Here is a 22,139-nt window from a genome sequence, read left to right as displayed (position 1 = left end):
TATTGGAATAATTAGCCCAAAAAGGAAGCTTATTCCATAAAATTCAGTTAAAGTATTTCCTCTCAGAGAAAGCACTTCAAAATTTGGCTGTGCGGGACTTTTTCCCAGCCAGGTGCAGCTCTAAACTCCTAGAATGTGAGTCAAAGACCAACTCCTTCCCTCTCTCCCAGCTGCTTTCCCACCCAATCCACTATTTTCATGCATTTTGTTACCATCCAAAATCTAGCCCATGCTTACAATTGGTCAAATTGCACTTGAGATAACCTAGTTAGAATGCCTTTTTAATGGAGTCAGCTCTGGCTCTCCCTGCCTAGCAGAAAGCACCTGGCCAGTGGCTTCTGGGCCATTCTTCCCGGGAAATTCAGTCTTACCTCTCAGGAAACCCTTGCAGATGATGGTTGTCCATCACGTGCATCTTGGGCTGTGTTCAATAGCAGTGGGACAAAAGCACAGGACACCTCCCATTCCTGCCCTAGGTGGAGATTCCTCTCGGTTCATTCCCCATTCTAAAGAAACTGCTCAGAGTTGCTTTCCATTCCAGGCTTTTTTCTCACTCTCTTGAGAATCTGGCCCTGGACTCACCCAGCTTCATGAGTGTCAGCTCCTTCAGATGGAACTGCAGATTCCCAAAGCCCAAAATGTCCCAGCTCGGGGCATTTACACTCCACCACTCTCACCTGGAGCCCCACACCCTCATCCCTCTCTTACATTTCCTCTACATCTTACAGGACTTCCCGCCACCTTAATTATATGACTACAGCTCCTAGACTCTACAACCCTATGGGTAGATGTGAGTGTGGCTTACCTTAGCATCTCCACTACTAACCCAGGGCCTTCCACAGAGGAGATGCTGAGTGAATGGAAAAGAAATGACCCAGTGAACAGGACGAATTATTTATTCAGATTTAATTTCTCTTGCATTCTCAAAGAAGCCAAGGAAATCCAGGTATGCATATTTGTTTGATTTTACAGAATAGACTGAGGTATAAGGCAAGAATTAACTATCTCTTAATGTCTTGAGTTCTTTATCTCATGTATGTTATTGCTAATTCGCTCACAATTTTAAGCAAATACTTTTTCCACTGCTGTTATTATATCACAATTCACAAAATAGAATGGATTTCCCAATCTGAATAAAAAACAAGACTCTTACTCCTAAACTATATAAACAGCACTATGTGTGACTACTGTCATTCACAAACTTGGATGCTGAAGTTCATTCAACCACCTGTTAAAAGGAACATTTGAGCAATTCCAACAGGAAACAAAGATAAATCTCCAAGTCATTCAATAGAACAGAAACCCAAAACTGAGAATGCTGACTGCTCTCTTCAAAGAGTGAAGAATGGGCCTCATGTCACACGAGGCAGTGGAAGCTAATGAATGGGGCCCTGGAAGGTGCACTGGCCCAGACCCCTCCCACTGGCCCTGGCTGCAACGTGTGCTCCGACTCACTCTTCCCCCTCTCTCAAAGCCCATTCATGGAGGGGTGGGTAGGAAAAGTGAGGTCCTCCACTGATTTTTAGCATATGGTACAGGACTTTCACATAGCTGGTTTCAAGGAGGGCCCTTGGACCCCACAGGAACTCGTAGCATGCAGGATCACTGCCAGGCACCTGCCGGTACTCCAGGTAGTTTTCCTGCACGAAATCTTGGGTGAGCAGCTTCCTGGGATCCGCAAAGATACTGTCTTCCTTCTCGTCAAACACCTCCAACACATTCAGCTCCTCCCAGATTTTCTCCTCAGGGGCACAGTCGCCTTCTTTTGCGATTATGGCCAGGACGATTATCAGGAGGCCTGCCTTGGGCATGATCTGATTGTCGCCCAGGAGGCCATCGTAGGAGAGGCCCAGGCAGGTGACAAAGATGTACAAGTGGCCGACTGGGTCCACTTCCATCAGCTCGATGCCAAAGACCAGCTGCAAGGAATCAGATGCTTTGCTGAAGATCACAGGAAAGAAGTACTGGCAATTTCTCATGACACTCTCCAGCATTTCCGCCTTTGTGACTGGCTCCCTGGCTCGATACTTGAGGAGCAGAAAATGAACCAACTCAGCCACCTTCCTACTGAGTGCTGCCTGGAAGCCGGACTCCAGGTCAGGAAAGGTGCTTGGCCCCTCCTCTTCTTGGCTGCTGGAGTCCTCATCAGATTGGCTCCAGAGTGTGTAGTTGTTGGTAGTGGGGAGGGTGGAGGCTCCCTGAGGACTCTGGGGAGGACCCGGTGACTCAGCAGCAGGCACCTCCCCCTGGGTGACTTCCACTACAGTAGAAGAGGAGGAGGCAGTCTCCTGCTCCTCAGTAGCAGGAGCCTGCGCACCCACCAGGCCCAGGGCATCTCCTTGGGCCTCAAGGCCTTCTTCAGGCTTGCAGTGCTGACTCCTCTGCTCAAGAGACATGTTTACTCTGGTCAGGGCAGCAGGCGGGAATGTGGGCAGGAGCTGGGCAATGGAGACCCACAGGCCTGGGGAGAGAGGAAGCGCGTGAGAGCCCTCAGCTGAGAACTGAACTGAACCTTAGAGACTCTAACAAAGGTTTACTTACAGATCTTCTCCTTCCGTGCTCCTCCAGGGGCCTCTGGTCCTCCTTGTCAGCCTGTCCCCTCAGAACCTGAAGGAGGAAGTGAGAGGGCTCCTCAGGGTACAGCCAGCCAGTGCATGCTAGGGTTGCAGAACTGAAAGTATTGAGGGTGAGGTTAGGCACTCTGGAGTCCTATGTGTTCTCGGGCGGGTGTGGCCCTTGGTGTGAATTCAAGGCAAACCTTCACTATTGGCACTATCTCAGCCCCCTCTACTCTGACCTGAGGACACTGCCTCACCTCCACTCCTGGCAGGGTCTGAGAGCCTCCCTCTACTTACCTGAGTGCAACCCCCTCAGACCAAGGCCTCCCCTTTCCTGACATCAATGATCCTAGGATAATGGAGGGACCTCAGCTGGCAGCCCTGCCCAGGCTCTCTGAGGCAACAGCAGGAGCAGGGCAGATTTTTATGGGACCCCCAGTCCGCATTCTGTCCCAGGGGTACCCTCAATCCTCCCTCAGGCTTCTCACTTGGACGCTTTGCAGATCCTAAGACCTCTGCATCTGTCGACCAGATGGGGGCGCCTTGGGGGTACATCTTGGGTCCTGCACATCCTGGGATTCCTCCCTCTGCTGACCTGAAGTCCCACTCTTCAGGCCACAGCCCTCAACCCTCTGTCACTCTGAAGGCGCAACGAGCACGGGGCACATTCGGCCACTGTGCCCAGCATCCCCCAGACCAAGGTTCCCACTGATCTGGACTGCAAGGTCCCCTCAGTCCTCCCTCTTCTTCCTCCCCTTGACTCCTCGCAGGGCTGGGCCCCAACCCCCTGCTGAAGTGGCTCTGCATCCCTAGGATTCCCGTGGCCTAATGAAAAGGTGCCTCAGTTTGAGACAGGGGTACCGTGGGCCCCCTGTCCTGGCATGCTGGGTCCCCTCAGGACTCCATTATCTTCCAGGAGAAGATAATTTGCTACTTCCTAAAGGCGTTATTGATGATACCGAACCCGTTCCCTCCCTTAGCCGTAGATGTGAACCTCAGGACTCACGTGCCTGGCTGCCATTCCCGGCGCTTCCCTGAGTTGATACCAGGGGCAAAGCCCGTATTCTGCCAGGATGTGGGTGGGGTTGGTGTTGGGGGATAGGAATGGTGGTGGGGGTGGTGGTTAGGTTGCCCTCAGTCGCCTCTTGGGGTCCTGACCTTGATTCCTGGCACAGCGTGGGCCCTGACCTCTTCTCACCAGCCCTGCCCTGGCCACATTAAGCTCTGTCTCCAGAGTTCCCTGTGGCTATACCGGTGGGGGTGGGCAGGGTAAGGAGGTGGCGACCCAGCCTGGAAGTCTTCCCCTGCAGAGTGGTCCAGGCCGGGCAGTAGAGGCAGTGCTGGATTATTTGGGGCCCTCTGTCTGGGATGAGACCCGCCTCAGTCCTCCCTCAGCGTCTCACCTTGCCTCCTCACCAAGCCTGGGCGTGCTTCCCTCCGCCGACATCAGGCCGTTGCTCAGGGCGAGTCTCGCGGCCGTCTGACCGCCAATGCGCAAGTCAGTGGCGTCACATCCGGGCAACCGTACTTCCCTGGGTTCACAGCAGGGGTGGAACTGGATTCGGCCTGGATGGGGATCTGGATGGGGATGGGGGTGAGCATGAAGATGGTGATGGGTGAAGGGGTAGAGATTGGGATAGGGATCCTGAGGCTGTAGATCCTGGTGGGGTCGGGGGAGTTGGGGGTGGGAGGGGCCTTTGGTCATCCCTCAGGGTCCTGACTTGAATACCTGGCCGAGCCTGGACGGCCATCCTCTGCCGATTGTGTCTGCTCCCCTCAGACCAAGTCTCTGACTCTGAGTCCCCCCGAAGTGGCATTGGGGGAAGGGGTGTGGTCGGGGTGACATCAATGCCTGCGTTTACCAGGGCTGACAAGAGGGGCTGAGCTGGATTCTGTGGTCCCTCTATGTGGCGAGGTGGGGGGGGCTGTGGACCCTCTGTCTTCACTCAGGAGGGTCCTCTTCCTCACCCCTGGCTGTTGGACGAAGTGATGGGCAGGAGATGCTCTGTTTCTGTCACCTCTGAGCATTTGCATAGCTGCACCCCTTGTAGAGAATGGCTGCGGGTCCCAGGCCAGGTGCTCCCTGCAGGGCGGCAGCTCCCGCGGTTGTAGTGACCTCTGGGAGAAGACGCACACCTTCCCACGGGGCCTCCTCCCCAGCCAGAGCTACACTTGGCAAACTTTTGGTACCGAATGATTTATTCTCTGAATCGAAGAAATAGGGTTTACATATCCTACAAGTATATATGTAGGTAGCAATATGTATATTTATTTCTATGAACTAACATCTACCCTTAGTATGCATGATTCACTCTCATATCTTATTCTAGTTCTATTCCAGTCTTTGTGTTCTGTTGAAAGAATTTTTTTTTTTTTTAAACGTAATTCCTCTCCCACTGTGTTGGCTTCAGGTTGTTATTAGCAGAACTCTGGAGCCATACTACCTTAACCAACCCAATTTTCCTGGTGTTCTGCTATTACACTAGGGCTCTTGGCATCGTGTTTTCAGGGACTGCCTCAGATTGTGCAATTAAGTGAAGTGGAAATTTAAAAACTTTTATTCTACCCATTCTTTCATCTGTCGTTTAGGCAGGCTACAAACCTCCCCAACATCCCTGCCGCTAACCCCCTTTAACTGACACTGCAAGTGTCAAAAAACAAGTACCAGCTCAACACAGCCTTCATTCTCACCCTGGGCTTTCTCTGTTTTGTTATGTAGATTTTGTTGCTGATACTGTTTTTTTTACTTTCTATTTCCATTGTGTAATTTTCCAGGTTTGACTTGGGAAGCAGAGCACAGCAGCCCTATTTTGTTGTAATGTTGGCGGCTACAGGTAAGTCACTAAATTGTAAATAATTTAAACTGAGTTTACATTTTTACACTGTTGTGTTCCCCGTGAATGAATATGTTATATTCCTCTATGTATTTCAAGCTTTCTTTTATCTGAATATGTCAGTATACTTTGATAGTTGTCTCTATAAAGACCTTATACATTTTTGTTAGACTTCTTTTCAGGTTATTCTTGAATTTTGTTGCTATTGCAAATGGCATATTGTCTATTAATTGTTGTAGTTAGTTATTGCTTTCATGAAGTGAAGATTTTGATTTTGCTGTAGTAATCTGTTGTGCACCTCGTTCTGTAGGCTGATGCACTTGAATATTCCACATACCTTTTTCTTTGAATTTTCAAGATCGATAATGGTATTATCACTAAACATTACATGTTTTTCCAATATTCATACCACTTACTCATTTTGATAATTATAGCTCTTTGTGTCTCAGTCCTGATTTCAAATGTAGAGATAATAGCCTACATCTACTTCTCATTCCTGACTTGAATGATAATTCTTTGAATGTTTCACATTTAAGTATGTTTGCTGTTGATTTTAGGAAATGAAAGTTCTCTTTGAATATAGGTTAAATAAACACTTTTTTTTTTTTTACCATGAACTCATATTAAATTTCTTTAACAAAGCTTTTTCTGTACCCATTGACACGATCAAATTTTTTCTCCTCCATTTTGTATGCAAGGAATTACAATGAAACAGTTTTTTTTTTTTTTTCCTAATGTTAAACTGTATGTTATTTCCTTGGGCAGGGCTTGGTTATTCATTTAATATACTAGTAATTTACGAAGGATGTTTACTGCTATGTAAGGGAGCTTACTTAATGTGCTTTTTTTTTTCCATCTGGGTGGGATGTGGTCCTCACCTGGTTTTTGAATCCAGGAGGGCTAGTCTGGGAGAATGAATTGAACAATTGTCAATATTTTGTGTGTCCTAGAAGAGATGAGATAAGATGTTGGTTAGTTATCCCTGATCATTTGGTAGAATTGGACTTCAATACTGCCTAACTTGGAATGTTTGAGGGTGGCTTGGGCTTTGAATATTGTACAGTTTCAGTTTTTATAGTTTAATTAATGTTTTCTTTTTCTTTTTGGATCAGTTTAGTTACTGATTTATTTTATTTCTACAAAGTGGTCAGTTTCATTTAGGATTTCACTTTTAATGGCTTTTTTTTCTTTTTTTTTTTTTTTTTGAGACGGAGTCTTGCTCTGTCGCCCAGGCTGGTGTGCAGTGGCGCGATCTTGGCTCACTGCAAGCTCCGTCTCCCAGTTTCACGCCATTCTCCTGCCTCAGCATCCGGAGTATCTGGGACTATAGGCACCGGCCACCATGCCCGGCTAATTTTTTGTATTTTTAGTAGAGATGGGGTTTCACCATGTTAGCCAGGATGGTCTCGATCTCCCTGACCTCATGATACGCCCACCTCAGCCTCGCAAAGTGCTGGGATTACAGACTAGAGCCACTGCGCATGAACAGCTTTAAATACACAGCAAATCTGGTTCCAGTTAGACACTCGCCTACCTGCATATCAGCTTGTGGAATAACATGGAGCAAATCTAAGGCATTATGCCATTTCATCTCTAAATAATTCTATATGCATGTTTAAAAGATAAGGACATTCTATTAAACAAAATCCCAATAGTTTACATAACTGAAAAATTATATAAATGATTATCAAATGTTCAACTATTTTACACGCTTATCTGGCGGACTTATACTTTATAAAAAATATATTTCTTTGATGGAGTACCCAAATATGGTAACTTTCCCCTACTTGCTTCACTGTGGTGGTTTCATACATCTGTAATACAGCTAGGTAGGTTTGTGTGTGTGTGGAACATTCTACATTCTGTCCCATGGTTCTCCAACTTCTTAAGTTACTTTTAAAATTCATGTACATTAAGCTTCACTCTTTGTGCTTTAAAGATCTATAGGTTTTGACAAATGCCTCGTGCCATTGTCTTAGTCCATTTGGGCTTCCATAACAGAAATAGTGTCGACTGGGTGGCTTATAAACAACACAACTTTATTTCTCACATTCTGGAGGTTGGGAAGTCCAAGATCAAGGTGCTGGCAGATTTCATGTCTGGTGGAGACCTGCTCCCTAGTTCATAGACAACAGCCTTTTCCCTATGTCCTCACATGGAAGAAGGGGCAAGGGATCTCTGTGGGGTGTATTTTATAAAAACATTAATCCCATTCATGAGGACTCTGCTCTAATGATCGAGTCATTCTCCAAATATCCCACCTTCTACCTACTACCATCACCTTGGTATTTCAGCACATGAATTTTGTGGGAACACAAATACTCAGATGAAAGCAAGCATGCATCCGCCATTACAGTATTACCATACTAGTTTGACTGCCCTGATAAATCCCTTGTGCTTGTCAGACAACCCCTTGGCTACCACTGACAGGTTTTTCATCTTTATAATTTTGCCTTTTCCAGAATGTCATATGAATAGAATCTTATACTATGTAGCCTTTTTAGACTGGTTTCTTTCACCTAACATAATGAACTGAAGAGTCATGTATAACTTTGTGTGGCTTGTAACTTATTCCTTTTCATTGAGGAGTAGTAGTATCATTGTCTGGTTGTGTGTATGTATATATATATATATCCACCAAACAAAATACATTTTGGATGCTTCTATTTTTGGTGATTATGAAATGAGCTTTTGTATACATTCATATACAACTTTTTATGTAGACTAATTTTTCAAATCAATTGGGTAAATTGATTATGACTGCTGACTCTTATGCTAAGTCTATGTTCAGCTTTTTAAGAAAATGCCAAATTATCTTCCAAAATGACTGTATCGTGTTGCGTTTCGACCAGCAATGAATGAGAGTTTCTGTTGCTCCACACCTTCACTGGCAATTGGTCTTGGTTTTGTTTTCTTTGTTTTGCTTTTTTATGGATTTTGGACATTCTAATAGGTGTGTAGTGGTATCTCATTTTAGTACACAATTATCTAATGAGAAAGGATGCTCAGTACTTTTATTATGCTTATTTGCCATGTGTGTATCTTCTTTTGTGTAGCGTGTGTTCAGATCTTTGACTATTTTCATTTTTTTCTATCATTGCGCTTTAAGAATTTGTGTATGTCGTAGAGACAAGTTCTTTACCACATATGTGTACCACAGATGTTTTCTGCTAGTCTGTGGCTTCTGCTTTCATTTTCTTAACATTGTCTTTTGAAGAGCACATGATGTTTATTTTAATAAAGTCAACTTGGCAAATTTTTCTTTCATTGATCGTGCTTTTGGTGTTGAATTTAAAAACTCACCACTGAACTCAAAGTTATGTGAATTTTCTCCTATGTTTTCTTATAGAGGGTTGTATAGTTTTTGCATTTTGCATTAGGTGTATGATGTATTTTGAGTTAATTTTCGTGGAATATGTAAGGATGTGTCTAGGTTATTATAATTTGTGTATAGATGTCTAATTTTTCAGGCACCTTTTGTTGGAAAAACTGTACTTTCACCATTATTGCCTTTGTTGTGAATCATCTGACTATATGTGTGCAGGTCTATTTCTGAGCTCTATTCTGTTTTATTAATCTACATGTCCATTCTTTGCTAATGCTTATGTCCTCCACTAAATTCATATTGTGAAGCCCTCAGTCCCAGGGTGTCTATATTTGGAGATGAGGCCTCTAAGGAAGTAATTAATGTTAAAAGAGGTCATAAGAGTGGGGCGTGGATCCCATAGGATTAGTGTGGTTACTAAGAAGTTAGAAGAGAGAGAAGAAATTACTTTTGTGCCTGCACTAGCTCTCTCTCTCTCTCTGTTTCTCTTTCTCTCTGCACATGCACAGAGGAAAGGCCAAGAACGGACATATTGAGAAAGGGCCATCTACAAGCCAGGAATAAGGCCATCACCAGAAACTAACCCCACCACTTCTTGATCTGGGACTTCCATACTTGAAAACTGTGGAAAAAATAAATAAATTTCTATTGTTTCAGCTACTCAGTCTGTGGCATTTTGTTATGGCAGCCTGAGCTGACTAACACTTAACCTCAGGTAACACATTTTTTTTTTTTTTGTTTTGTCCTAGAAAAAAAAGTGTAAATTTGATATTTAAAGTCTGTGGTACATTTTGAGTTACATTTTTGTATGGTGTAAGATATGTGCAATGATTAGTATTATGCGTCCACTTGTCTAGGCTATAGTGCTCAGCTGTGTGGTCAAACAGTAGTTTAGATATTGTTGTGAAGGTGTTTTGTAGTTGTGATTAACGTTTACAATCAGTTGATTTTAAGTAAATCAGTTTAACCTCCATAATGTGGATGGGCCTCATCCAGTTAGTTGAGGGTGTTAGGAGAAAAGACCAAGGTTTCCTGGAAAAGAATTCTACCACAAGACTAACATTAAAATGTTGTGTGAGTTTCTAGCCTGCTGGCCTGCCTCACTGATTTGGGATATACCGGACCTCATAATCGCATGAGATAATTCTTTATGATATCTTTATCTTTCGTTCTTTCTCTCCCTTTTCACATAGATAGATAGGTAGGTAGGTAGATAGATAGACAGACAGATAGATAGAAAGCAATTATGGATTGAAATTCAGGTTTGCATATGGATATCCAATTGATCTCGAGCCAGTTGAATACACTATCATTTCTCTCCTCTAATCTTCATTTGTATCTTTATCAATACTTGGCTTTTATGTATATGCATATACATGTGGATCCATTCCTGGACTTTATTCTCTTCTTTTGTGTGTTTCTAATCTTATGACAATTCCACACTATACTGATTATTGTTACTTTATAAACCTTGAAATGAAGTAGGGAACCCCTCTGTATTTATTGCTTCTCACACAGCTGATAAAGCATGCCTGAGACTGGGAATGTTACAAAGGAAAGATGTTTATTGGACTTGCAGTTCCACGTGGCTGGGTAGGCCTCACAATCATGGCGGAAGGCAAGGAGGCGCAAGTCACATCTTACATGGATGGCGGCAGACAAAGAGAGAGAGAGCTTGTGCAGGGAAACTCCTGTTTTTAAAACCATCAGATCTTTTGAGACTTATTCACTATCACCAGAACAGTATGGGAAAGACCCAACCCCAGGATTCAATTATCTCCCACTGGGTCCCTCCCACAACATGTGGGAATATTGGGAGTTACAAGATGAGATTTGTGTGGGGACACAGAGCCAAACAATATCATTCCACCTGTGGTTCCTCCCAAATTTCACATCTTCACCTTTCAAAACCACTCCTGCCTTCCCAACAGTCCCCCAAAGTCTTAACTCATTTCAGCATTAACGCAAAAGCCCACAGTCCAAATCTTGAGAAGTTTTCAAAGGACACTCAGTTGTCTTCAGTTAACAATGTGAAAGGACTGCATTGATATGGTTAAATTCCCAGGACTCTCAGTTCTTTAGGAATGGACTAAATATCTGGTATCATCACTTACAGAATGTCTTGAACTTGGTATAGTTTATGATCAGAAATTAGTTCATATTTTTTATTTTTATCTTTTAATTCAATTTTTTTCATGAGCTTTTTGAAGGCCCCCTGGATATGCACCCTGTATAAAGGGGAAAAATTCTTGTGACTACTAATTTTGACTGAAATTATTGTTGAATTAATTTATACAAAGACAAAAGGTGATACAAGCATTTTTATAACACTTAGTGAACAGATTTGTGAAATAAATGCATTCAAAATCAAACTAAAGCAGAAAAATGAAATATAAAATAAAATAAAATAGTACACAGCAGATTGCTAATTGTGGCGACCTCTGAGGTGCAGGCTGAATTGTGGAGGAACTTTATACAGAGAAGAATTGTGAATTCTCTGTATTTTAGATTTTTTTTTTTTTTTTGCAACAAGAATATAGGCACTATTTTCTTTTTAATTAAAATATCTAAATAAGCCTAACAGCAAAAATAGTAGCTGTGTACTTGTCAGCTAAAGTAACTGAAGTAACTGTTAGCTGATGCAATAGGCAAACCATGGAATTTGAGTGACTTGACAAAACACAAGTTTATTTTATGTGCACATGAGTCCTGATGTGGTTTGACAGGGCCTCTCCACTCTCCTGTGACCCAGGTATCCAGGCAGCAACTTCCACCTTGGGATTCCACCATCTCAACATGAGGCTGCCATGTTTATTGTCAGATGGAGGGAGAAAGCATGGAAATGGCACACTGGTTCTCAGATGTCTGGATGTGACAAACAATGCTTCTACTCATGTTTCAGTGGTAAGGGGTTGTCACATGACCCTTCCTAACTACAAGTGGACTGTACTGTTCCCATGTATCCAGGAAGGAGAGGAAGATGAGATGTGGATGAGCACTATAGTCTCTCCCATAAACTGTTACATAGTAAGTGCTCAGCAAAAAGGAACTGTTATCATTTGCTATGACAAAAGCCCTCTTCATTGCTGGGAGGAGTTTCTGAGAAAGCCAGATTTTCTTTAAGTTCTCCAACCTTTTTTAAGTGTGTACCGTATGACAGATGCTTTCAAATACAGGATCACATGTAGTTTTCTAAGGATCCTGTAAACCTCAGCCCTTCGTGTGATATAGTAACTTCTTCACTTACTGGTATAGTTAGATATACTAACTATCTTCACTTACTAACACTTTTCTGCACTATCATTTGCGATAATATCTGAAACCTTAGTGGGCTGAGAATTTCTCATTCTTTTAATTCATGGTTGAAGCCTTAACCTGTGGGTCTCTGCTACCCTCCTGTTACCTGAACATCTGTTCAGATGCCATTAGACATATAGAAAGCTGTGTCTTTCCTGTGGGGCAGATCCGCGGACCTGAAGTAGTGCCAAGAAAGTTTTCTTTTTCATTTTTTAATGTTTTGATTTTTTTCATTTTTAATCAGCTAACATGCCTACCAAGGCACCACTTTTTATCTCCTAGGAAAACGTTAGGGTTTTAGGAATTCAGCTTCATTGGATATTTGCCCCACAGTGATTTAGAAAGTCCTTCCTCATCTGTCACTTATGAAGGAGATGTTATGAACTGAACTGTGTCCCTGCTCCCACCAAAATTCATATGTTGAAATCCCAAGACTCAATGTGATGTATCTGTAGATGAGGTATTTGAAAGTAATTAGAGTTAGATTATGTCATTAAGGTGGGACCTTCATGCTGGGATTACTGTTCTTATAAGAGACATCAGAGAGCTTACTTGCATTCTCTCTTTCTGCCATTTGCAGACACACAGAGAAGGTAGTTGTCTACAAGCCAGGAAGAGACCCTCGCCAGGCATCAAACCTGCTAGTATCTTGATCTCAAACTTCCTAGCCTCCAGAAATGTGAGAAACATCGATCTATTCTTTAAGCCACCCAGTGGTACTTTGTTATGGGACTTTGTTATGGCAGCCTGAGCTAATACAAGAGGCCTTGGCTTTTGACCATCTGTGTATGTGCTCTGTGGCCAGTTTCCAATGAGACAGCTTGTTAAAGTCCTACTGTAAATATAGGATGGTTTCAAACACTTTCTCACTTCAGGGTTGTTGGGGTCCACGTGTTTCCTAAACAAAGGAATGAACACACAAGACAACACAAGACAAGACAAACATGGCGGCCGCCTCGAATGGCGTGCTGTCCTTTATTTTATACAGTCATTTGTGGAATGTTGCCAAGTCACAAGACACATTGTTGTTTTTCTGACCTTTCCCTGACTTTCTGGATTTTCAAGATATTTACATATAAACAGGCCCCCAATGCCCTGCTTCGTTTGCAAGAGCAGGACTTGTCGGGAATGCCCTGCTTCGTTTGGGAGAGCAGGACTTATCCGGAACACCCTGTTTGTGAGCATGTAGTCCTCTACATTTCCCCTTTCCTTATTTACAAGTTTGAATTTCTTTTAAAACCATCATTACATGTTGGGCTCGCTGGGATTTGGTGTTTGCCCTTTGGCACCGTCTCCAGCAGACTGTGAAAAATGACAAAGGCAAGAACAACAATCAATACATTACAGAAACAGAGGTCAGCAAAGTTTTTACAGGACTCATAGGGTTCAAAGACGTCAAACTTTGTGCAATACCAGTCATCAAATCTGCACCAGTCAGCAACGGTAACTGATTGCGAAATGTTTCAGAAATGTTCTGTGTTAATTCTTGTATTTCTAGGGAAAGATTATTATGACCAATTAAAAGTCTCTTTATCTCAGTCCAATTATGTACAGTGCTGTTAAAAGGAACAGGAGTAATACAAAATTGGGTAGTGTTCCAATCACATTTCAACAAAACTCGGGTATTCAACACTGTTAGCTGATATCCCAACCAAGAAACCACTTGTTCCAGATTATCTACTTGTTCAGTCAAATGAGCATCTATGTCTCATTGCTGCTGCCGCAACAAATGTGATTGTTCATGCCATTGTTGCACAAATTCTGCATTTTGTATACTCTGGTGTAGAGCTAATCCAGCAACAGCAGCGGTGGAAGCAATTGCTACAAGTCCTATCACCGTGGTCACGACGATTCCAACCATCCTCCGACTGCGGTGGACAAGATCTTGCATAACCTTGTAAATTTGAGTAACCCCAGCAGATTCACTCCAAGTACGTGTTAAGTTTACAGGTAGCCAGGTTTCTTTTCTGGCTCTTAGTATATATAAATCGGAATGAGACTCATTCCAATTATTATTCCACCAAGTAGTATTTATACAACTTAAGAATGTACAATTGTTTGTACAGTTAACTACCCCTGTATTATTATCCTATTTAAAAATTCCTGTCAACAACAAGTAAGGCTTTCTTACACATGCAATAACATATCTAGAACTATTTCGATGCAAAGATATATGGAAAGGGTTAGCAATATTAGTAAGATTTAAGGACATGTTTCCCATGAAAGTGAACATTGGTTTACCAGCAGCTAGCAACTTCCAAATATGACCTTGTATTTGTGAGGTATTAGCCAAATGTGGCATAGGGGGTGATAGACCACCATCATGCCAAATAATAGTTTCATTGCCATCTGCAGCGATGTTGTGATTACCTATATGCCAACGCAGGTTGACATGGTTGAATTTAGTCTGAAAATCATGTACACTCCAATCTGTAACAAGGTATTTCCGACTCTTTCCTTTTACTTCTAACAACAATCGTGGCCCACTACTTCTACATCTAGTCCACTCTAGTCGGGAAACACCTCCGGACACATCAGGGATAGGGCATAAAGATAATGTACTTGGCAGAGTTTCATCAAGTACTGCAGTATGATTATACTTGAAACTTTGAGCCACAACAATCATAGTAAAGGCAGAGATATGACTATGGTTATAGCGAACAGCCCAAGCCTCATGAGAAAGATGCAGACAATGCGGACTACCCCCCCCAAGACATATAGGTAACCCTTTAACCCCAAATTGATATGAACTATTTACTGTGCCAGTGTTTAATTCAGGATCCTGGTTTAAAAAAGGTGATGGCATCCAAGCAGTATCATTAGTAAATACTGGGATTTCTCTGACTCCCCAGGCCACACCTTGATATAAGGGTGGAAAAGGAATATAAGCCCAGTATGTAAATTCTCCAGCTGTTACCTGACAGTTTACTACGGCCAGCATAGCCAGGAATAAAGTCAGTGGGGTTTTGGGCTGCCCAGCTTGTTGAACAACCCCTTCAGCTTCTTAACTGTTTCAGTTGTCCCCATGTAGGGGGCTCCACACGAGTTCCGAAGGTGAATGTTCTCTGAGCGCTCAGATTTAGCTCCTGGAATTCCTTCAGGAACTCTTTGGATTGGCTCCTCTTCGCCATGGCACTGTTTCAACAGTCGAGATGGAAACCACTCGTCTCTGGCACCTGTACGGACAAGAGCATAGCCTCGGCCCCATTGTAAAACTTTTCCTTTTAAATATTGCCCTTGTAATGAAGGATAATACACCCACTGATTACTGTTTTGCGGTTTTTCTAAAGGCTGTTGAAAATGTTTCACCGCTGCAGACTGCTGTAATTGGCGCCAATGGTTGAGAAAATTTAAAGTAAAAAGGGCTTTCAGAATTTGATGTTTTGGGGAATCTCGCCCATCTCCCCCTTTTAGTTTTAAAAGTTGTAATTTTAAGGTAGCATTGGCTCTTTCAATAATTGCTTGACCTTGACTGTTAAATGGAATACCAGTGGAATGATGAATATGGTATAAAGAGAGAAAGGCAGCCAATTTGCAAGAGCAATAAGCAGGGGCATTATCAGTTTTTAATTCAGCAGGGACTCCCATAACTGCAAAGCGAGTAAGTAAATGAGTAATAACAGAGTCAGCCTTTTCAGAGGGTAATGGCGTAGCCCACTGTAAATGTGACCACGTATCAATAGTATGATGAACATATTTTAAACGACCAAAGGAAGGAACATAAGTTACATCCATTTGCCAAATGTGATTTTGTTGAATGCCTCGAGGATTAATACCTGGACTTAAAAAAGGTGTAATAATAGGAGCACAAGATCAGCAGGCTCTGACAATAGCTCAGGCTTGATGGCGTGTTATAGAAAATCGCCGTTGTAATCCTAAATTATTAGTATGATGTAGGTGGTGCTCATCCTGAGGCCGCTGGACACTGCCAAAAAGTAAAGAATCAATCTGAGTGTTGCCAAAAGATAAAGGTCCTGGCAAAGCTGAATGAGAATAATTTTTATAGGGTCAGCACCAAGCAACTGACGAGCGCGATGTCATCCTTTAATAATTAATTCAGCCAATTTATCAATATATGGGTGAATTGTCTTAATGGCTTTATTAGCCAAAAACAGCCACTCCAGAATATTATTATCTTGGTGTAAAACGGCCATTGGTGAATGGGGAGTATGCAAAAGACACAATGAAAGTGGAAGATTGGGTGCAATATAACCAAGGTGAGCTTCACTAATTCTATTTTCTACAAATGACAATTCTTCTTCTGCTACAGGGGATAAAGTCCCCATAGGTTGAATACAAGTATTTACAGCTCTAAGATCAGTTAATAAGTGCCATTTTTTTTTTTTTTTTTGACAAGACAAACACAGGAGAATTCCATGCAGAAGTACTTGGTTCAATATGCCCCTCGGCCAATTGTTCCTTAACTAAATTCTTTAAAGCCTTAAGTTTTTCTTTAGATAATGGCCACTGTTCCACCCGAACAGGAGTTGTAGTTTTCCACTTCAATTGTAAAGTTTGAGGCTTGTGGACAGTGGCTAAGAGTTTAAAGGATTGTAGCCCATTTTGAACATCATATTTTTGGCAGCAGAAGAAATGAGGAATGCTTAAAAAGGCACCAAATTGTTGTAAAAGATCACGGTCCCAAAGCTTAATATTAATGGGAACAATATAAAAGAACACTTTTCCTTGTTGTCCTTCAGGTCCTACACAGCTCAGGGGCTCGACAGTTTGGTAGACTATGGAAGTAGTACCTAGGCCAGATAGAGGAACCGATACTTGTTTCTTTTTCCAATGATAGGCCATTGAGCCAAACATTATTATATACATCCTCTCCTGTGTCGACTAATCCCTCAAAAAGTATCCCATTAATTTGCAATGAACATGAAGGTTTTGATCAGAAACTAAAGTTTCCCAGAAAACAGTTTTCCCAGTACTACTGAAACCTCCTTGACGAGACACATCTCTAGATAAGAAAGGAAAAAAAGGCAATAAAAGCAATTGTGCAATACGTTCCCTTGCCTCTAGGCGCATAAATTGTGAGACTTGTACCATAATAAGGATTTCATCAGTAAAATCAGGATCAGTAATTCCTGGGACCATCATTAACCCCCGCATAGCGCTGCTGCTTCGACCTAGTAAAAGTCCTACATGTCCCTTTGGCAAAAGACCACACACTCCGGTAGTCAAGTTATATATTCCTCCATTAGGAGATAAAGTATAAGGTTGGACAATAGCTAGGTCAGCAGCGGCACTCTGCTTAGTGGCAGCATAAAGCTGAGACTGGCGTAGGCCTGCATTGTAGTTGGGGCCCCAAGCCTGCGGGCCCCGGTTCCCGTTTCCCGAGAGGGGTGACAGTACATTCCCACTTTATCAGTTTTTGAACGGCATTCATTGGTCCAATGTCGACCCTTGCCACATAGTTTACACATATCAGATGGTAACCTTTTTTCTTTTAGAGCAGAAGAGCCTAATTTTTTCAGCATTCCTTCTTAAAATGACCGAGTTTCCCACATTGGTAACATATACCTTGTTTAGAATTGCCTTTTAAAGCCTTAGAAAGTGCCCCAGCAAACAACTGAGCATTGTAAATAGCTCCTCCAACACCTGCACAAGCCCCAATGTATTCAGCTAAATCAGCTCCACTAGCTTTTAGAGGACGCAGCAATTTTTGGCACTCAGGATTAACACTCTCAAAGGCCAGAGTATCCAAAAGAATTTTAGCAGCAGGGCCTGAACCTACAGTCTTTAATACAGCATCTTGAAGACGGGCTACAAAATCTGGATACAGCTTAGTGGCTCCTTGTAGGATCTTTACAAAAGGTAAAGAAGTTTTACCCACTATTCGAACCTTAGTCCACGCTTTTATAAACAAGGCTTTAATCTGAGTGAGAGCAACATCATCTAGGCCTGCCTGAGCATTAAGAGTGGCGTATTGTCCTGAACCTGTAAGCTGCTCCTCAGTAGCCCTGGGGGATTTCGCGTAGCATTTTTTCTACCTTGTACTCTTGCTTTTTCCCACCACCAACTTTTTAATTGAAGCCATTGCGAACGATCAAGGACAGCCTGTCCCAACGTTTCCCAGTCAATAGAAATCATCATATGTTCTAAAGAGAAGAAATCGAGAAGGCCAAGAACAAACTGTGACTGAGGTCCATAATTAGCATTTCTTTCAAAAATTTAAATTGTAGGGCTGTAAAAGTCACATTCTGGCCACCGTTTGGGAACTGAGCATTGGGGCCAAAAGCAGCCCGTGTTATTGGGAATAAATCTAATTCCTCGAAATCATCCTTTTCCTTCGATTCCTTCTTTTCTCCTACAGGAGGAAGAGGCACAGAGAAAACCTGACCTGACATAGGCAAAGAGGTTGGAGGTGGAGGCAAAGGGAATTCCATTTAGCAGAAGGGAAGGTAACAGGGAAGGCTCATGGCGGAGAGATAGGAGAAACAGGAGCAGCGGTACCTTGCAATTTTAACAACTGTTGTAACATCTCTAAAATGCACTGCAAATCAGAATCTCCTTCAGATGAAGGAGGCATTAGCTCTTTTTCCAATTCCTTGTCCTCAAAAACCGGGGCGTAAGTATGTTCCTCTCTAGGATCATTCCTCTCTAAAGCTTCAGATGCCTCACCTCCTGTGGCAGTATCGCCATGCTCTGAGTCAGTTTCAAGTAACTCTAATGCCTGAGTAATGGAACTACACACAAAGTCCACAAAGTGAGAGGCATCATTTGCCCTCGCTGATGAGCTCGACGCAGTACTTTAACCACTTGTAACCATTCCTTTTGATTTAACTGCACTTTGGTTTGATATTGAAACCAATAACAATGTTGTTCAACATGGGCAAACAATCACTTCAAAGTCTTATGTTCCTTAACTAACTTCTACTCCTATAGACATCAACAGTCCCTGCAGTAACCACAAATATTCAGAGGCCAGACAGGTGGAATTCCCCATAATTTTCCCGTGGGTCCCCCTTTCTTTATTTACCTGCCCGGGGTGTTCCCCCTCCGGTTCCTTGCTCTCGTGGAGCCACGGACCCTGCTCGCTGCGCCAGATGTTGGGGTCCGCGTGTTTCCTAAACAAAGGAATGAACACACAAGACAACACAAGACAAGACAAACATGGCGGCCACCTCGAATCGCGCTCACCTTTATTTTATACAGTCGTTTGTGGACTGTTGCCAAGTCACAAGACACATTGTTGTTTTTCTGACCTTTCCCTGACTTTCTGGATTTTCAAGATATTTACATATAAACAGGCCCCCAACGCCCTGCTTCGTTTGCAAGAGCAGGACTTGTCCGGAACGCCCTGCTTCGTTTGCGAGAGCAGGACTTATCAGGAACACCCTGTTTGTGAGCATGTAGTCCTCTACAAGGGTTGTATCCCAGGAACTGATACGTTACAAGCCAAAATCAGACGCTACTCGCCAGCTCATTTGGAAAACATTTTAAGAATGCATTGAAGACATGCAGCAGGATGATCCGATGTCTAAAGGTCGCTATTCAAAGTCAAATGTATTTTTGCTATTAGAGGGGCCCCAGTGTGAGGAACAGGGACAGTCAGGGACTTCTGCAGAAAGTAGAACTGTTCTATGTCAGGAGAAGGGCAGGTGACTCTTGGCTGTTCCACTTAAGTAGGGCACAGCCTTTAAAGGATGCAACCATGAAGAGCTTAGCAGCAAGCTAGATTCCAGAATTGGACAGGCAGGCATATGGGGCAAGACCATTGTGGAAGGGTGCTATAATTCGGGAAATTGCTGGGAATGCACTGAAACGCTGGCACCTGGACAGAGTTGGCTCTCACGGAACCACAGACAATCCCTGAATTCTGTTGGTTCTCCTCGTCATCTTCCTTCTTGTCTTAGTTATTTCATGCTGCTGTAAGAAAATGCTATAGACTGAGGGTCTTACATAACAGACGTTTATTTTCTCCGAGTTCTGGAGGCTGGGAAGCCAAAACTCAGAATGCCAGTATGGTGGGTGTCTGGTGAGGGTTCTCTTCCTGGCTTATAGATGCCTACCTTCTCTGTGAGTCTTCACATGGCAAAGAGAGAAAGGGAGAAAAGTGCAAGCATTTCTTCCTATAAGCAAGATACGGTGTGGATCAGTGTCCCCACCAAATCTCATGCCGAATTGTAATCTGCAGTGTTGGAGGTGGGGCCTGCTGGGAGGTGACTGGATCATGGGGACAGATTTCTCATTAATAGTTTAGTGCCATCACCTTGGTACTGTGCTCATGATAGTGAGTGATTTCTCACGACATATGGTCATATAATAGTGTGTGGCAATGCCCCCCGTCTCTCTTGCTCCTGCTTTCACCAAGTGAAGTGCCTGCTCCTTCTTTGCCTATTGCCATAAGTAAAAGCTCCCTAAGGCCTCTCGAGAAGCAGATACTTCCATGGTTCCTGTACATCCTGCAAACCACAAGCCAATTAAACCCATTTTTTAAAAATAAATTACCCAGTCTCAGGTATTTCTTTATGGCAGTGCAAGAATGATCTAATACAGACATTAATCCAATCGTGAGGGCCTACACTCTCAGGACCTCATCTAACCCTAATTACCTCCCAAAGGCCCCATCTCCAGGCCATCACACTGGGACTCAGAGCTTCAACATATATATATATATATATATATATATATATATATATATATATATATACACTTTTTTTTTTTTTTTTTTTTTGGAGGGGAGCACATTTCAGTCCATAGCACTTCTTTAGGTGTACTTTTTGTAGCTTGACCACAGGGTCCTTCATTTGGTTGCCTGAGAGACATGGATTCCTGAGAAGTAAATAGCAAGACAAAAGTCAGCTTCAGTTTGGGACGAGAAGGAATGACATACACTCAGATGAATTCAGACCATGTGTATTTGTTTGCTTTGGCTGTCATAACAAGGTACCACAGACTGGGGGAGCTTAAGCATCAGAAATGTGTTTTCCGAGTCCCAGAGGCTACAAGTTCAATCTCAAGGTGTGGGCAGAGTTGAGTTGTCCTGAGGCCTCTCTCCTTGACTTGTAGATGGCCATTCTCTTCCTGTGTCTTCACATGGTCTTTCCTCTGTGTGTGTCTGTGTCCTAATGTCCTCTTCTTGTAAGGACACCAGTCGTATTGGATTGGAGCCCACCCTAATCTAGCAGGGATACAGTCCCAACCCTGTTGCTTATTAGCCATGTAATTATGGGGAAATTATCAAGCTGCATGAGCATCAGGTTCTTCATCTGTGAAGCAGGTTTGATAAAGTCTTATACGACTGTCGGAGTGTGTGCAATGAAAGTAAAGCACTTGGCTCAGGGCCTGGCGTGTATTAGATCATTAATGTTTGGCAGTTATTTGTGTTAGTATTTGGAACTCAGATCCTACCGCAGTTTCCTCTGGAAATTTTGTTGTTGCTGTTGTTATTGTTATCTAGGAAACCTCAGAGTACCTAGCACAATAGTACAGGGAATACCAACTCAGCCCAAAGTGTTGCTTCATAGACAAAACACAGTAGAATTTCCCTCCTAGATGATCTATTATTTAATTTGTGTGCGGAGGAGTCTTCTTCAGCTGGATGCAGCTCAATGTTTCCTGACTTTGAGTCCAGGACCAACTCTTTTCCTCGCTCTCAGCTGCTTTTCCATCTCAACCACTATTTTCATTCATATAATCACCACCCAAAATCTAGCCCATGCTTAGGAATGGCCAAATGACACTTGAGACAACCTAATTAGAATGCCATTTGAATAGAGTCAGCTCCGGCTCTCCCACTAAGGCAGAAGAAGAGTACCTTGCCAGTGGCTTCTGGGCCTCCCTTCCTGAGAGATTCACCCTTACCTCCCAGGAAACCCTTGCAGATGATGAATATCCATCACCTAGCTCTCGGGCTGTATTCCACCGCGCTGGCATAAGAGCACAGGATGCCTTCCACTCCTGCCCCAGGTGGAAACTCGTCTATGTTCATTCACCGACCATAATGAACTGCCCAGAGCAGTTTTCCATTCCAGGCTTTTCTCTCACTGTTTGAGAATCTGGCCCTGGGCCCACCCAGCTTCATTAGAATCAGCGTCCTCAGAAGGAACTGCAGTTTCCCAAAGCCTGAAAGGCCCTCGCTCAGGGCATTTACACTCCACCACTCTCACCAGGGCA

At 43.1% G+C, this 22,139-nt stretch overlaps 1 protein-coding gene and 2 long non-coding RNA genes across 3 annotated transcripts; 1 reads left to right on the top strand and 2 right to left on the bottom strand.

The window, feature by feature from the left end:
• Positions 1-878: 878 nt before the first annotated feature.
• LOC112425945 (melanoma-associated antigen 3) lies at positions 879-4,041 on the bottom strand. Its single transcript, XM_024791543.2, has 3 exons — positions 3,962-4,041; positions 2,542-2,607; positions 879-2,461 (listed from the first exon to the last, which is right to left on the bottom strand). The coding sequence occupies exon 3, from the start codon at positions 2,394-2,396 to the stop codon at positions 1,452-1,454; it is 945 nt and encodes a 314-aa protein (XP_024647311.1). The 5' UTR covers positions 2,397-2,461; positions 2,542-2,607; positions 3,962-4,041; the 3' UTR covers positions 879-1,451.
• A 1,103-nt stretch (positions 4,042-5,144) lies between these two features.
• LOC139360895 (uncharacterized) lies at positions 5,145-12,792 on the top strand. Its single transcript, XR_011618457.1, has 3 exons — positions 5,145-5,392; positions 11,470-11,621; positions 12,595-12,792. It is a non-coding gene; the product is annotated as an uncharacterized lncRNA (long non-coding RNA).
• Positions 12,793-12,947: 155 nt separating this feature from the next.
• On the bottom strand, positions 12,948-19,345 carry LOC139360896 (uncharacterized). The gene is made up of 2 exons (XR_011618458.1): positions 19,000-19,345; positions 12,948-15,190 (listed from the first exon to the last, which is right to left on the bottom strand). It is a non-coding gene; the product is annotated as an uncharacterized lncRNA (long non-coding RNA).
• Positions 19,346-22,139: the final 2,794 nt, after the last annotated feature.

Source organism: Macaca nemestrina, chromosome X, assembly GCF_043159975.1.
Source record: "Macaca nemestrina isolate mMacNem1 chromosome X, mMacNem.hap1, whole genome shotgun sequence".
Taxonomy (NCBI): domain Eukaryota; kingdom Metazoa; phylum Chordata; class Mammalia; order Primates; family Cercopithecidae; genus Macaca; species Macaca nemestrina.
This window is presented reverse-complemented; position numbering and strand designations above follow the sequence as displayed.

Coding starts and splice junctions, on each gene's coding strand:
- LOC112425945 (XM_024791543.2), bottom strand. CDS start 2,396: ATGTCTCTTGAGCAGAGGAGTCAGCACTGCAAGCCTGAAGAAGGCCTT.